At 29.1% G+C, this 18,050-nt stretch overlaps 2 protein-coding genes across 4 annotated transcripts; both read left to right on the forward strand.

Moving 5' to 3' along the window:
- Positions 1–423: 423 nt before the first annotated feature.
- LOC125604750 (beta-galactosidase 6-like) lies at positions 424–4,143 on the forward strand (the record flags this gene model as incomplete). The annotated part of the gene is given in 14 exon segments (XM_048774948.1): positions 424–519; positions 671–783; positions 872–1,031; positions 1,340–1,483; positions 1,563–1,657; positions 1,738–1,843; positions 2,081–2,165; positions 2,262–2,727; positions 2,810–2,901; positions 3,033–3,142; positions 3,239–3,346; positions 3,427–3,540; positions 3,688–3,833; positions 3,922–4,143. Coding segments are annotated over 14 exon segments (1,977 nt in total), but the record flags the coding sequence as incomplete, so codon positions are not given.
- A 7,309-nt stretch (positions 4,144–11,452) lies between these two features.
- On the forward strand, positions 11,453–16,206 carry LOC125604756 (amino acid permease 4-like). 3 transcript variants are annotated; one of them, XM_048774957.1, is made up of 6 exons: positions 11,453–11,601; positions 14,116–14,182; positions 14,289–14,522; positions 14,603–14,696; positions 14,781–14,995; positions 15,303–16,206. In XM_048774957.1, exons 2-6 carry the CDS (start codon positions 14,122–14,124, stop codon positions 16,097–16,099), a joined length of 1,401 nt encoding a protein of 466 aa, XP_048630914.1. In that variant the 5' UTR covers positions 11,453–11,601; positions 14,116–14,121; the 3' UTR covers positions 16,100–16,206. The 3 variants fall into 3 exon arrangements, with proteins under 3 accessions (XP_048630914.1, XP_048630913.1, XP_048630912.1); XM_048774956.1 differs by having other exon boundaries at positions 11,462–11,601; positions 14,122–14,182; XM_048774955.1 differs by having other exon boundaries at positions 11,464–11,601; positions 14,006–14,182.
- The last annotated feature ends 1,844 nt before the right edge of the window (positions 16,207–18,050 follow it).

Raw genomic sequence — 18,050 nt, forward strand, 5'->3', positions numbered from 1 at the left:
ATTTACAATCCTAAACTAATTAGCATATATTCGTTCTCTGTGCTTCCTTAATGGTCTTCTCATGGTTGATAAGTAAAAATAAAATTGATTGAATAAATGAATAGACTAAGTAAAAGATCAAAATGTGTGAAACAATAATACATAACAATATTTTTTTTTGTTGTTAGCCTACAAAAACAATCGTTTACCTAAGTGACATGTGATGATCATTGTTTCTTAGCCTTATTATCATTAGGCCTTTGACAACTTTAACACAATCACGTGAACAAATCTTCTTATGTCATTAAAATTTCTAATCAATGGGGATCCAAAGACAACCAGTCTTATTCTTGTTGCGAAATGCATTAATGTTTCAATTATTTGAATGATTTACTGTAACTTTAAAATAATTTAATAAATATATGATTGTGTTTGTTTATGCAGATGTGGCCGTCTCTGATAAAGAAGACAAAGGAAGGAGGCATCGATGTGATCCAAACGTACGTTTTTTGGAACCTCCATGAGCCTAAGCTCGGACAGGTTGGTCCATTTACTAATTTATCTCTGTGAAATTTATAATTTGTTACTTTTATATAACAGAATGACATTTAGTTTTTTTCTGCTAAAATAATTTAAGATATTTTTTTTTGTACTAAACTTTAAGATATAAACTTAAAATGAACATTTGCAGTTTGATTTTAGTGGAAGAAACGATTTGGTGAAGTTTATTAAAGAAATTAGATCACAAGGTCTCTATGTCTGCCTACGTATTGGACCCTTCGTCGAAGCTGAATGGAATTATGGGTATACTACTCATAAACTCAAAAAATAATATTTTATTGTACATTGAAAATTTTGTTGAATAATTTTGACAACCGCTTTGGTTAACCAGAGGATTGCCATTTTGGTTACGGGATGTACCCGGTATGGTATACCGAACCGATAACGAGCCATTCAAGTTCCACATGCAAAGATTCACCAGTAAGATCGTAAATTTGATGAAATCAGAGGGCTTATATGCGTCTCAAGGAGGTCCAATCATTCTTTCCCAGGTAAATTAACTTCATTATTGTTCATCTGAAAGACTGAAACCAATGTCAGGGAACCAACCCAAAACCAAAAAGTAGGATTAACTAACTAAACCGAACCAGTGCTTAACCATACCAACCCCAATCATGATCATTGACTTTGAAACCAGTGTTATGAGCTGGGGCAACACTTTTCATTTTAGGGTTTATTTAGTATAGCTGATAGTAGAATAGTAACATTAAGTTCTTACGGTTTAGTCAAACCGGACCGGTTAGCTTCTAATTATGATGTGAATGTGTTTGTTTGAGTTCGTGTGATTTTAATAATATAGATAGAGAACGAGTACGGAAACGTGGAGGCAGGTTTTCATGAGAAAGGAGCATCGTACGTCAAGTGGGCAGCTCAAATGGCAGTAGGGCTTCAGACCGGAGTGCCATGGATAATGTGCAAGCAGCCCGATGCTCCTGATCCAGTGGTTCGTACCGTACCCTACCGGTTACTTATCTAAGATCAATGTTTCTTTCCTCTTAAATATTCGAGGATTTAATTTGTAGATCAATACGTGCAATGGAATGAGATGCGGCGAGACATTTCCAGGACCAAACTCACCTAATAAACCCAAAATGTGGACTGAAGATTGGACATCTTTGTAAGGGTTTACTTTATTGTCTATTTTGAATTTTCCTTTTCTTGTCCAAGAAGTTAATTAACTATGTTTGATAAAAACAGCTATCAATTTTATGGAGGAGAACCTTATATTAGATCTGCTGAGGATATAGCTTTCCATGCAGCTCTTTTCATTGCGAAAAACGGAAGCTACATTAACTACTACATGGTAACTAAGATTCGATATTTCTTCTTTAAACATTAGCGGTCTTCAAAATTTAGAGGCCATAAATATTTAGAAATAATTTTTATAAGGAATTAAAAAAAAATAATTATTCAGAGGCATATATCTATGTATAATATCTCTTAAAAATTTAAGGATGAAAACAATGTTTCACTGGACTGTGCCTAGCACGTCCCTGTCTATACGCATTAGGAACTAATCATCAACCATAAATTTATACAGTACCATGGTGGAACAAACTTTGGAAGGACATCATCTTCATATTTCATTACAGGATATTATGATCAAGCTCCTCTTGATGAATACGGTTCGATCTAAAGCTCTTTAATCCGGTTCTTAGCATCAGTCATTATTTGGAAAGATAACTAACAAACCTGATTCTGATCTTGTTTTGTGTTTAAAGGTCTTTTAAGACAACCAAAGTACGGTCACTTGAAGGAGCTTCACGCTGCTATTAAATCCTCAGCAAATCCTCTGCTTCATGGGAAGCAAACGGTTCTCTCCTTGGGACCAATGCAGCAAGCTTATGTCTTTGAAGATGAGAACAGTGGATGCGTTGCGTTTCTGGTGAACAACGACGCGAGAAAAGCCATTCAAATGCAGTTCAGAAACAATGCGTATAGCTTGCTTCCCAAGTCAATTGGTATTCTTCAGGATTGCAAAACCCTAATCTACGAAACAGCAAAGGTGAATGTGGCGAAGAATATGAGAGTTACAACACCAGTTCAGGTGTTCAATGTTCCAGACAAATGGGAAGTGTTTAGAGAATCAATCCCAACATTTTCAGACACACCTTTGAAGACTAATGCTTTGTTGGAACATACCAACTTGACAAAGGACAGAACTGATTATCTTTGGTACACTTTAAGGTAATATATTAGACATGTTTCTCGTCATATTTCTAATGTTTATTTCTCACCACTAAAACAATATTGGCTCGATGAATTTAAGGTTTGAGTCGAGTTCACCTTGCGCGAACCCGTCTCTCTACATTGAGTCATTAGGACATGTGGTTCACGTGTTCGTCAATAATGCACTAGCAGGTACACAATTATAAGAGATTATTTTAGAAAAATCGTTTTGTTTTGACCGATTCGCCGCATTTTTTAGAACATTACTATTTTGGTTACGAATGTGTTCAATTTTCAAATATAGTGGAAGTGTGTTCTTGCAGGTTCTGGGCATGGAAGCAGAAACATCACGGTGGTTAAACTCCAAGTTCCAGTTAGCTTAATCAACGGACAAAACAACATTTCAATCCTTAGCGGCATGGTCGGTTTACCGGTACGGTATTTGATTAAACCAAACCCCGGTTTAATAGTTTCTTGTATTACACAGATTAGAACCATGACACGTTTTTTCTCATCCTATGAATAAAAGGACTCTGGGGCTTACATGGAGAGGAAATCTTATGGACTAACCAAAGCTCAAATTAGCTGTGGTGAGACAAATGCCATCGATTTGAGTGGATATCAATGGGGTCACTTGGTAATATGAAAACGTCTGAGGTCATGAATTTGTTGTGTTGATAAATAAGTAAAATAACCTAACATGTATGTCTTGTGAAGGTGGGTTTGCTTGGGGATAAAGTTAGGTTACATCAATGGGCGAATCTAAAGAGCGTAAAGCGGAGTACCAATGACGCTGGACTCATTAAGAATTGCCCTCTTGCTTGGTACAAGGTATGCCTCTATTATCTATATATCTGATTATTTGTAAATAAAACTAAAATCTCATATTAATATATCAATACGTGTATGGGTTATACAATGTGTATATTACTTTCTACATTTTACTCTAGCCTCATTTGCACTTTCATTTATATGCAGACGATGTTTGACGAGCCGAACGGAGATGGGCCGGTGGGGCTTAATATGGGGAGTATGGGTAAAGGGGAAGTATGGGTGAATGGTCAAAGCATTGGTCGTTATTGGGTTTCCTTTCTCACACCTTCTGGTCATCCTTCTCAATCTATGTAAGTGACACACATGTCCATTAACTACGCATTATGAACTACGACAACATTTTACTTGGGGGGTATAATTTTAATTTGATTGATGCAGATATCATATTCCAAGGGCGTTTCTGAAACCATCTGGAAATCTATTGGTGGTTTTTGAAGAGGAAGGTGGTGATCCTCTTGGGATCTCTTTGAATACAATATCTGTTATTGATTCTAACCAAGCTCAATCTCAACTTTCGTGAAGATTGTTTGTGGGTCTGAATTTTTTTTATATTTTTGTGTTAATTAGAGTGATTAATAAAATTTATTGGATGATTCAATATATAAGTCTTGTTGATATGAAATTTTATAACACCTTAGCATTGTATACAAAGATATTCCAGTGGGTTCGAATCCGAAAATAAATGATTGTTATATATATATATATAAACCTAAAGTATTATTAGTGAACCTAGTCTGAGCATAAGAACTGAAATGCGAACTAAAAATATTCGATCTGAATCCGAATAGATTAGGCATGGAATTTTGAACTGAATTGAACCAAAATTTTGGTTAGTTCAAATGGAAGTTCAGTCCGATTTGGTTCATAAAAAAATTATACCTTAAACAATAAAAAAAATGACCGAACCAAACTAATAAGAAATTGCACGTTGCGGTGTTCCTTAACCCCTGAAAACTCACTCCTCTACCAACTAAAGATGTACATCAGCATTAGCATTATTACTAATACTAAGCTCTACATTATCCAATGAACATTTGTTAGAAAAACATTTAGAAATGCATTTATTAAATGCTAATGTTCTCCAAATGCTTTCTGATCAATGCTCTCATATGAAACTTTTAGAAAAGCATTTACGTTTATAATTTATAAAATTAAAGAAAATATATAATTAATTAATTTATTTTATTTAATAATATCATAAAATTATTTTTATATCCACAAAATTAAAATTTTGATTTCTAAATAAATTTACAATAACATTTTTTTTAAATAGTATTTCACATTTAAAATAGTATTGGAGTCCGGGGGGCTGTATGGACCATATGGATAGTGGTTAGGCCATATGGGAATCCGGAGGTTCTTGAAATCGTAATTGGACCATGAGGTCGTGTAAGAACCTAGGGGTTTTCTCTTAGATCCTGAGATCGTATCGGGACCCTGATTCCACCTCATCTATTTGTATTAATGTATATTAAATTCTCTTTCACGGTACATGAGCATCATTTTAATTTTTGTCAATTAATTTAGTAAAATTTCATAATACTCTCTAAATTAGTAGACTAACCACTATAAAATGGCTATTTTTTAAAGAAACAAAGACAACAAAAGTTCCAAACCTCTTTGACATTCATCATATATTAGTGAAAAATGCAACAATGCATTAAAACATTATTTTCATATTTCTGAAATTTGCTCAAAATCTATGTGTTAACCCCCAACAAAAATATTGATTTTTTTGTTAAAATACTCTATAGTCTATATACTGAAGCCTATGATCTTTAGTGTTGTTTTAAAATTTCTGAACACATTCTACATTTGTATTATGTATACTAAACTCTCTTTCATGGTACATGGATATGGTTTAAATTTTTGTCAATTAATTTAGTAAAAACTCATAATACTCCCTAAATTGTGAGATGCAACTATGCATTAAAACAGAATTGTCATATTTTTGAATTTTTCTCAAAATATATGTGTTAACAACCCTTACGAAATTATTAAATTTTTTCGGTAAATGCTTCATATATTGAAGTCTATGATCTTTAGTGTTCTTTTAAAAATTCTAAACACATTCTACATTTGTAATAATGTATATTAAACTCTCTTTCATTATATATGGACATCGTTTTAATTTTCGTCAATTAATTTAGTAAAACTTCATAATACTCCTTAAATTGGTGGACTAACTACTATAAAAGTATTATTTTCTAAAGAAACGGAGACAACAAAAGTTCTAAACCTCTTTGGAGTTTATCATATATTAGTGAATGATGCAACAATGCATTAAAACATTTTTTCATATTTTTGAATTCTTCTCAAAATCTATTTGTTAACTCATATAAAATATTGAGTTTTTCGGTAAATGTTCTATATACCGAAGTCTATGATCTTTAGTGTTGTTTTAAAATTTCTAAACACATTCTACATTTGTATTAATGTATATTAAATTCTCTTCCATGGTAAATGTGCATCATTTTTTTTGTCAATTAATTTTGTAAAACTTCATAATACTCCCTAAATTGGTTGAGTAACCACTTTAAAATCGTTGTTTTCTAGAGAAATGAAAACAACAAAAGTTCCAAACCTCTTTGACCTTCATCATATGTTAGTGAAGGATGCAACTATGCATTAAAACATTATTTTCATATTTTTGAATTTTTCCCAAAATATATGTGTTAACCCCAACGAAATATTGAAGTTTTCGGTAAATGCCCTATATAATGATCCCTATGATCTTTAGTGTTGTTTTAAATTTTCTAAACACATACTACATTTGTCCTAATGTATATTAAAATCTCTTTCATGGTATATGGACATCTTTTTAATTTTTTGTCAATTAATTTAGTAAAACTTTATAATACTCCCTAAATTGATGGAATAACCACTATAAAATCGCTATTATCTGGGAAAATGGAGACACCAAATGTTCTAAACCTCTTTGAACTCATCATATCTTAATGAATGATGAAAATATGCTTTAAAACATTATTTTCATATTTTTGAATTTTTCTCAAAATCTATGTGTTAATCCCCTACGAAAATATTGAATTTTTCGGTAAATATTCTTTGTACTGAAGCCTATGATCTTTAGTGTTGTTTTAATATTTCTAAACACATTTTACATTTGTATATTAATATATATTAAACTCTATTTCATGGTGCATGGACATCCTTTTAATTTTTTGTCAATTAATTTAGTAAAACTTCATAATACTCCTCAAATTGGTGGACTAACCACTATAAAATCGCTATTCTCTAGAAAAACGGAGACAACAAAAGTTCCAAACCTCTTTGACCTTCTACATATGTTAGTGAATGATGCAAATATGCATTAAAATATAATTTTATTATTTTTGAATTTTTCTCAAAAATCTATGTGTAACCCCTATGAAAATATTGAGTTTTTCGGCAAATGTTCTATATACTGAAGCCTATGATTTATAGTGTTGTTTCAAAATTTCTAAACACATTCTATATTTGTATCAATATATATTAAACTCTCTTCCATGGTACATGAGAATCATTTTAATTTTTTGTCAATTAATTTAGTAAAACTTCATAATACGCCCTAAATTGATGGACTAACACTTATAAAATCGCTATTTCCTAGAGAAACGGAAACAACAAAAGTTTCAAACCTCTTTGACATTCATCATATATTAGTGAAGGATGCAATTATGCATTAAAACATAACTTTCATATTTTTTTGAATTTTTCTCAAAATCTATTTGTTTCGGTAAATGTTCTATATACTGAAGCTTATGATCTTTAGTGTTGTTTTAAAATTTCTAACACACTCTACATTTGTGTTAATGTATATTAAACTCTCTTTCATGCTACATGGGCATACTTTTAATTCTTTTTCAATAAATTTAGTAAAACTTCATAATACTCTCTAAATTGGTAGAATAACCACCATAAAATCGTTGTTTTCCAGAGAAATGGAGACAACAAAAGTTTCAAACTTCTTTGACTTTCATCATATGTTAGTGAAAGATGCAATTATGCATTATAACAGTATTTTCATATTTTTGAATTTTTCTCAAAATCTATGTGTTAAAACCCTACAAAAAATGAATTTTTTTTGTAAATGTTCTATATACTGAAGCCTATTATATTTAGTGTTGTTTTAAAAATTTTAAACACATTTTAAATTTGTATTAATGTATATTAAACTCTATTTCATGGTACATTGGCATAGTTTTTTTTTGTCAATTAATTTAGTAAAACTTCGTAATACTCCCTAAAATTGGTGGACTAACCACTATAAAATCGATATTTTCTAGAGAATTGGAGATTACAAAAGTTTCAAACCTCTTTGACCTTTATCATATGTTAGTGAAGGATGCAAATATGCATTGAAACAATATTTTCATTCTTTTTAATATTTCTTAAAATCTATGTGTTAACTGACCCTTACAAAAATATTGAATTTTTTGGTAAAGGTTCTATATACTGAAGCCTATGATCTTTAGTGTTATTTTAAAATTTATAAACGCATTCTACATTTGTATTAATGTATATTGAACTCTTTTCCATGGTATATGGACATCGTTTTAGTTTTTTGTCATTTAATATAGTAAAATTTCATAATAGTCCCTAAATTTGTGGACTAACCACGCTATTTTCTAGAAAAACAGAGACCACAAAGGTTTAAACCTTTTTGACCTTCATCAAATGACATGGTTACCAAAATTATATTATATTTTAAATGTAAAATATTATTTAAAAAATAGATATTTTAATTGTAAAATTTATTTTTAAATAATATTTTCGATATAAACATAATTTAGAAATTATTAAATAAAATAAATTATTTTTCTAACTTTTTTAATTTTATATATTAATATATATATTCATTAAAAATAAATATATTATATATTATATACTAATTTTTATAATAATTTTAAATAGCATGATCATACTGTTCTACTAATTATTATATTAAACAAATTAGAAAACATATACAATTTCTGTAACATTATGTTTCTATAGAATACTATTACTGTTTTATCATCTGCTCTGCCGATAAAGACCCAAGCCAGCTAAATCCACGGTACTTTTAAGCTAAAAATATTATTTATATTGAGTGTTTTTAATACACGTCCTCTAAAAACTTAACGGCACAGTAAACATACATTTTTAATTCAACGGAAATAATTGACTTTCGCATAACAAAATGTGAAAATATAGATTAGATATGAAATTTGAATTTTATATACGGTTGGTTATGTTTTTACACCGATATATACACCGTGTATAGAACATAATGTTATATGTTGGGTAGGATACGACGGTAGACAATAATCATAATGAATTATATTTGCTAAAAATATCTACTTGAAACAATCTTATCTTTCATCTCTGCTAAATTATTCTTAGATCACTTTACTTTTCACCTAACTAATCCATGAACATTCTAGCATTACGAATTAGACTTTCAATAGTTAGAAGATTAGAAATAATAATAAAGATGTGATACGTAATGACCGCGGTTTTGAAGTCATGGTAATAAAAGTTATTTGCACAGGTCAGTTTCAAAAATAATAATAAAAGATCAATCAGATTCTGTAGGCTTGATTTGATTTTCTCCATCTTTTTTCAGACAGCTTTGACGTAATTTGTACTGTTTACAGTAGAGACTTGAGTGTGTAAAGTTTACCCTTATATATAGAGTGATTTATAAACCATTTTTCAGAATTTAAATGTAATGAATATAATAAGTTAATTAATAAAAAAGAATCTTGGTATTCAAAAGGAGTTTTTGAAAGTGTTCAAAGATACTATGCTAGATAATAACACTTGCATAATTGCATGGAAATTCGATTCTCTTATGATCACACATTTTCGCTTTAGTTTTTTGTTTAAACCAATATTTTTTTGGCCTGAATTCTAAAAATAACAATTAACCTTTTGGAACTTGAACTGATAGAACTAGCAAACGGAAATATTATTGGTTACGAATACGTAAAATGTTAACGAAATCAAAACATTTAATCTTCATGCGGTCATGCCAAATAGTATAAATAGATAAAAAAAAACTTACCGAAATCAAAACGGGATCTTTTTTTTTGTTCATGTTGTGGATCCATCCGTTCAAATAAGCTATAGTACAAAGTTAAGTTTCACCTTAAGGACTATTCTTCGAAAATTGCATAATTTAGTTTTTGTATGAACCCTATCAATTTTAGTTTTTTGTACAACTATAATCGATACATGTTCGAAGAAATTTCAGCCCATGTTAGTTTGAAATCGAGAAGCATAAAACAATATAACAAGATTTATAATGTGCTGATGCAGCACTTGTTCGGCTATTCCTTATGTTAATTATTTTTTTTGAAACACATTCCTATGATAATATTAAAAAAAAATTACAAAAAACTAAACTTAGCATTCGCTCTAGTATATAAATATCCAATAATTTTTAATATAGCCTAGGGCTCGGAAGCATTTGAAGTAAGAATGATTACTAGACTTTTCACCCGTACATCCGTACAGGTAGATTTTCATTTTATAAATATATAACAAATACCATCGTAAAACTTTCAAAGATACAATTTACATTTTAGTGTTATATTTTGTATAAATCTATAATGTTATTGGTTATGTTTCTTATTTGATTTTATTAATATATAATGATTTGTTTTATACATTTTACTTTATTATTAACTGTTATTATATATCAATATATTTTTGAGTTAGGTAAAATAAATTCATAGTATGAAATAAACAAATTTAGAATCTCCTTTATTTTTTTCTAATTTTTACAGACTAAACACAATACATTTTAAATTTTATTTAGTTATACTATATAACTAATATTTTCTTAGCATAATTTATATTTCTATATTATTTATTTTAGTATATTGTGGGAATATAGCATTCGATTCATTATTTTTAAGAATGTATGTACACTATATAGCATTCGATTCTCTTTTTTTACGTATTTTCACTAAAGAATGGAGGAAACAATAATTCTTAAAAATCTCCAAGTTGAAATATTTATATATACATACATTCTGTACATCCAAGCCAAAAAGGTAAATATTATTCCTTATGATGTTTATGTATGTACTTGTTCCTAGCTAATGCTATATCAACTCGAAGACATTACATATCAACTCGACCTATTATAAGTTTAGGATATCCCATATAATGAATAAACTGAAGTATTCGAAGTTTCGATCCAGTTTGCGAATCAAGAGAATCACTAATGTTTTGATCTATTTAGCCGTGGCATGAACTTTGCAATTATGGATGAGAAAAGAATGAAAGCACTTGTTACCAAAAAAAAAGAATGAAAGCACTTGAAAAGAAGAGTACACGTTATTATACCATGAGAGATAGGAGAATAAAACTAAATATCAATACTTTCGGAAAGTTTTTTATCCATATTGTCCGACACATGCAATGTTTTTGAAACATTTATAATGTATGTCGAAGATAATTTATGGGTAGTTTTTGTCAGTTTCCGTGTTCCATTTCCACATCTCGAGTACTACAAATTCATTTACCTCAAAAGTTATAGCATCGTGAGATTCATGTACATGTACATACTCGCTTGTAAGAATACTCGAGTACTCGTATACTCAAAATATATCTATTTTATTGAGTAATAATTTCATTCAAAGAATCAAAAACCTTTTTTTTTTTAAGAATCAAAAACTTGATATGTAGTATCGAATATGTTTTGTTTTTAAAATGTATGTTATATATATATATATATATAGATATGCTGGATACCCTAAGTGATACGCATATTATATAGAGATTTGTACAAATGTGTAAGGCTCATGTGGCCAAATTTCATTTATCTTACCTGTAAATAACAATTATTGTTTTTATAAGCAAATAAGATTCTCTTCTCCACTTATGATGGCTTATATAAGATGACCAGACCCAAAACAAACAACATGCAGCAGCAGTATTGCTCTCACCACCCATTGCCTTTTGCATTTATTTCTTTGTCCATTTTTTATTTAGTTTCTTCGAGTTTAGTTTTGTGCATATATAGCTTTTGTCTACAGCTTATTCTCTTAAGGCTCAATAAGCAGAGAGGTAAACTACTCTCTCTAAAATATTTTACCGTCAAAATCGTTAATTATAAGTTATAACAGTATTGTGAACTAATAGTAACTAGGTGATTTTCCCGTGCTCATGCACGGGTATAAATGTTTTTGAAATAAATATACTATAATAATTGATTGATATTTACTTTTAATTTTAAATTAATTTATAATTTGTAAGCATCATTTATATTTATAATATTATATTACTTTAATAATACACTAGATTCAGACCCGCTCTTTCAAAAGGCACGTAAAATCTTTTGTTTTAAACTTTTGTTTAAAAAATTAATTTTCATATTTGTGTTTTCATTGTTAAAAAGAAGTTAAACATTGTTCGTAGTGCTGAATTTTGAACCTGTGCAAGATTTTATATTTAGAAAATTAAATAGGTTAAAATTATTAGTTTGTGTGTCCATAAATTTTGTATAAACATATAAAGTGGACAGTTAAATACAAACAATGCATCAGTTATATGTTCTCTACAATGCATCCGTCTTAATTTATTTTAGTGGCCATTCAGTTTAGTTTGTTTTTATTGTGAATTCAATAGAAGTGGAAGTTTTAATATTCTCAATATATAATCATCCACTAATATATGTATTAGAGTGAAATGGTTCCCAAGATTTTTGGGATTAAAGTGGAGGGTTAATAAAAAGTAGTTACAGTTATTTTTAAGTAGATCACGTGGGAAAAATGTTGGACTAAACTTATATCAATAGGTCATGTTTCTAATTTAATAGAATAGATATGATTTTATATATGTTATATTTAATCGGTTTTGTTGTTTTTACAGTCAATTTAGTCATCATTTGCATAATTTGGAATGCATCTATGAATTCAACTATAATATTTTTTATTCTAAATATATTAAAATTTGATTAATTTCTTATTTGCATTTAGGTGGTTATTGTCTTAAATATATAAATATATTTTATGAATATTATGTATAACTTCAACTATTTTGTGCTTAGACTAAAATAAAATAAACTAAAGTGTCTGATTCCAATTTACATAAATTAATATAACGATAATATTCTCAAGTCTCATGCATATATATATATAATTTTAGAAAAGAACTAAATTGTAACAGTTGTTTAATATTTTATTTTCATTTTAATATGTTTTGAGTTGTTCTATGATTTATATTTATAAAATAAATTACTATTCTTATAAAATTATATATTTTATTTTAGTTAAATCTATGATTTTATATATAAGTTAGATTAGTCGAATCACTCATGTTGTGAGTATATTGAGTTATTGTTATTCTTTCAAATTCAAATGATATATTTTTATTTTTATTATAATCAAGTCAAATCAAATCAATTTTATTTATCGTTTAACGTGCATGTATTTCATAATATTTATCAAATATATATTGATGTTTTAAAAATAAATTATAAAAGAAAGTGATGCTCAATAGGAAGTTACATACATAAGTAGGTGATACATTTCTGGAAGCTCATGAACACATATTAATATTTATAATAATTAAAATATTCTATAAATTCTAAATAACTTTATGCCTTTGATTTATTGAATGGAAACTAAAATTTATTTAAATTAATATTAAAAATGAGAATTCAGATTTGCTATGGTATTTTGATTATAGTTATATTAAGTTCCACAAACATAAAATTTAAAAGAAAATTTAATATTAAAAAACAAATAACTTTAATAATGATAAATATAATATATCTATTTTGCAACTATTTGATTTTTGTTTTTGTTTTCAATATCTATTAAAAATAAGCAGTACACAAAATTGTAATTTTATTTGAAAATAATATTATATAAGTAAAATATAATTTATCGATATTATTTTTGATGTAATTGGAAGCTATTATAGTCAAAACAATATATGAAAAATAAATAAATCACTTCAATAATACTAATTATAAACTATTTTTAGTCAATTAAACATATATCAATTTATGTTTCTCAATTATTTTGTGTAATCTTCTAAGAAAATAGTTAGATATATAAAAATACTTCTATTAGTTTGAATTTTTTTTGTATTGTTTAAAATTATGTTTTGAAAGAAATGTTATTTCTTTTTCTAATATCAAGATTATCCGTGTAAATATTTTTAATAAAATCACATTATATACAAATTTATGTTTTTCATCTACAAAAATATTGATATAAATAAAGTATTTTATTACTTCAAAACTATATTTTGTTTTATTTAAAAATATTTTTAAATGTAATATTACTACTTTGTGAACTTTCCTTTTTTTGAAATCATATTATATATACATATATTTTCGTTTTCAATTTTTTTTAACTTTATAAAAAATTTCCCTTTTTATAATATGTATATGTTTTTGGAAGTTTTTTAAAAGGAAACTAAATAAAAAAATAATAGTGTTTAATATTTTTAATTCATTAAGGGTATCAGTGTAATCAACCATCGTGAGAGTTAATATGAGAGCGACACATAGGAAACTGACTTCTCAAATAATATTATAGAGATTCCTCACAACTTTGATGTCTTACTAAGCCCTAGATGGATGTTTCTCGGCCAGCTTTCAAATGTTTTGATGATGATGGAAGGCTTAAGAGATCAGGTATAGTTAACTTAAACTTCAAGTTTAGAAATCATCAAGAGCCCGACGAGAGATGTTCATATTTTTTTTGTTTTGTTTTTGTTTTTGTTTTTGTTTTTGTGTTCAGGGACGGTTTGGACCGCAAGTGCGCATATTATAACTGCTGTGATAGGATCTGGTGTTCTATCTCTAGCATGGGCCATAGGCCAACTCGGTTGGATCGCTGGACCTGCAGTGATGTTCTTGTTCTCTTTCGTCACTTACTTCTCTTCCACTCTTCTCAGTGACTGCTACAGAACTGGTGATCCTGTTTCCGGAAAGAGAAACTACACTTACATGGATGCTGTCCAATCAATCCTCGGTACTGTTAATTAAACTTATATTAGTTTTACTTAATATGTTTTGTGATGCTTTACACTGTCTGGTTCTGTGTTCTGACAGGTGGGTTTAGGTTCAAGATTTGTGGTCTGATTCAGTTCTTGAATCTTTTTGGAATCACAGTCGGTTACACAATTGCAGCATCTATAAGCATGATGTGAGTCTCACTTTCTCAACAAGAAGTTTCCTTAGCTACTAAATAATGAGTCAAAACCCCTTTTAATTTGGTTTAAGCTTTCAGGGCGATTAAGAGATCAAACTGCTTTCACGAGAGCGGAGGGAAGAACCCTTGTCACATGTCTAGCAACCCCTACATGATCATGTTTGGTGTTACAGAGATCTTGCTCTCTCAGATCAAAGACTTTGACCAAATTTGGTGGCTCTCCATAGTTGCTGCCATCATGTCCTTCACATATTCTGCAATAGGTTTAGCTCTCGGAATCATTCAGGTCGCAGGTACATAAAAATATATGTTTCACAAAAATGTCATTTTGGACACTTTTACATAAATTAAAAACTATTTAATTTTTTATCCTTTATACTAGTAGCAGTTTTTTCTATCTATTTTATTACATTTTAAAATAGTGAGGTTACATACAGAATTTTATTTAAAATTTGTCTTAAAAAAATAAAACCACATTTTTTGTTCTCTTACACACAAACTTAAAACTTTAAAACAAATTTTGAAACTGAGGGAGCAACTTCAGAAAGATTCTTAGACAAGTAAAATAGAGTGTTCCTAACTAACTCTTATTGGTTTCAGCTAATGGAGTATTCAAGGGAAGTCTCACTGGCATAAGCATAGGAACAGTGACTCAAACCCAAAAGATATGGAGAACCTTCCAAGCACTTGGAGATATTGCCTTTGCTTATTCATACTCCGTTGTCCTAATCGAGATTCAAGACACTGTAAGATCTCCACCAGCAGAATCAAAAACGATGAAGCAAGCGACAAGAATAAGCATAGCCGTCACGACGACGTTTTACATGCTATGTGGTTGCATGGGCTACGCTGCTTTTGGAGACGCAGCACCAGGAAACCTCTTAACCGGTTTCGGTTTCTACAACCCGTTTTGGCTCCTCGACGTGGCCAACGTCGCTATTGTTATCCACCTTGTAGGAGCTTACCAAGTCTTTGCTCAGCCAATCTTCGCGTTTGTGGATAAACAAGCCGCGGCTAGGTTTCCTGATAGTGACTTGGTCTCCAAGGAATTTGAAATCAGGATCCCTGGAGTTAGGGCACCGTATAAAGTCAACGTTTTCAGAGCAGTGTTCCGGTCATGTTTCGTGGTTTTGACCACCGTGATATCGATGCTTATGCCGTTCTTTAACGACGTCGTGGGGATCTTGGGAGCGTTAGGGTTTTGGCCTTTGACGGTTTATTTTCCGGTGGAGATGTATATAAAGCAGAGGAAAGTTGAGAGATGGAGTATGAAGTGGGTTTGTTTGAAAATGCTGAGCGGTGGTTGTTTAGTGATTTCGGTGGTCGCCGGAGTTGGCTCGGTGGCTGGAGTAATGCTTGACCTTAAGGTTTACAAGCCGTTCAAGACTACTTACTAAACAAAACCATGATGAATGATGAAGAAAAGAAACAAACAATAGACAATGGCTAAAATTCATATATTTCATTTGGTGAAATGTGTATAATGTATAAGCTTCTTCGTTTTCGTGTACTATCTTGCGTTATTCACATTTTATCATATGTTGTGAATTTATAATCGGTGTGTTATTTACTAAAAGTTTGTTAGTTTAAATTTGTTGTTAAACCATATATGGATTATAAATAAATAAATTAGTCAGACTTTATAAATAACATAGCTTTATCTATTAAATAAATGACAGAAATTTTAATCTTGTTAAAATAAGAAAATATTAAACTTGGACAAGATATATATACACATCATAATTATTATTCATATGCCGGTGATATTTTAGAGGTAAAACGTTCATTTTTAATAAATTTCCAAATAACGGGGGAATGGAAACTCGCGGAGGAGACACGAAGAATCTTTCAGAAAGTTTACAAGATGTGACATGGAACTAACAAAAGAAGGTAGTAACATGGCATCGAATCTAAGTGACATGTCAATTTCGAATAACTGAGAAAGTAACCCGACACATAAAGAGAAACACTTAAAAGAGCAATTTGGTGGTTTAGCTTTGAAGAGAATCACCCCAATAGAAAATGTTCAACGATCCATTACCACTAGAATATTATATAGCCAAGTAGGATTAACGGATATAATTACATATTATTAATCTCCGGACCTTGGTCGAAAAATGAATATTATTAGATAGTCTTAACTTTCGGATTGTTGATAACATGCATGTGTGTACGTAAGTGTATAGAACATGGAACGTGAAACATGCATGTGTGTATGTAAGTGGCAAGTGTGCCTAGAAGGCTAAAATCTAGCCGAAATTGTAAATTAGAACGCAAAGATCCTTAATTTCATAGTTTTATCAACGAAGTTTTATTTAGTTTGATATTGATTTATAAATTGTCAGCTGTCATCTTTTAAATTGTACTTTCAGTGGTCATCAAAGGCAACAACCATAGAGAGTCAATAAAATTTAATATTCCAGAAGAATCGATGAATTTCCTTCATTTTCATATTAGTTTTCTAAATATCCCAAAAATCAATGGAACACTATCATCTGCTAGATAATGTTTTAATATACTGTGATAAAAAAGGATCTGTCAGACAAAAAACATACTATAAGAAGGAGAAAATCACATTTTAAACCTTCAAAGTGTCTTATTTTTGCACTTTAAACACTAAACGTTTTTGACTAGCACTTTAAATCTTGAAAGTGATATTTTTATCATAACAAACCTCCAATGAGGTTTACTTGTTTACCAAATCAACGAGGTGACATGTACTGTTCATTTTGTGAAGACGTGTCGTTTTTTTTTTTAAAATAAAAACAAAAAAATATAAAAAATTCGAAAAAATCAATTTTTTTTTTGAAAAATTCAAAAAATATAAAAATAACATTTCAAAATTAAAATAAAATAAAATATTTTTTAAAAAAAATAATCCAATTATAAACCAATAAATATATATAATGTAATAACTTGAATGGTATACTAGATTCTGTTTTTTTTTTGTTTTTGATTTTTTTTTTAATTTTTGATTTATTAATACTTAATTTATTATTTTTTGTGAAACTAGAAAATATGTCATAGACCACTTAAAATGTTTTTGACCTTAACTAAAATATTGTAAGTTAGTTTGAAATATAATTAAGAGATAGAGAGGTATGCCTTTAGATTTGTATATGTTAGGTTTTGGTATGAGTGGAACTTCTTAGATAAGTAACATATATTTTAGTTTCTCTAAAGTTTGATTAGTTATTTATTTAATTTCAAAGTTATTTACTAGTTTAAGAACTTCACTTATAAGTTAATTTCTTTTTTAAAGAAACTTAAAATTACTAAAATAAATAGCATTTTAATAAATAATACCAATAATACGATTAATTTTGGAAATTTAACAAGTTAAGTATT

This window comes from Brassica napus, unplaced genomic scaffold (genome assembly GCF_020379485.1).
Source record: "Brassica napus cultivar Da-Ae unplaced genomic scaffold, Da-Ae ScsIHWf_618;HRSCAF=913, whole genome shotgun sequence".
NCBI lineage: Eukaryota > Viridiplantae > Streptophyta > Magnoliopsida > Brassicales > Brassicaceae > Brassica > Brassica napus.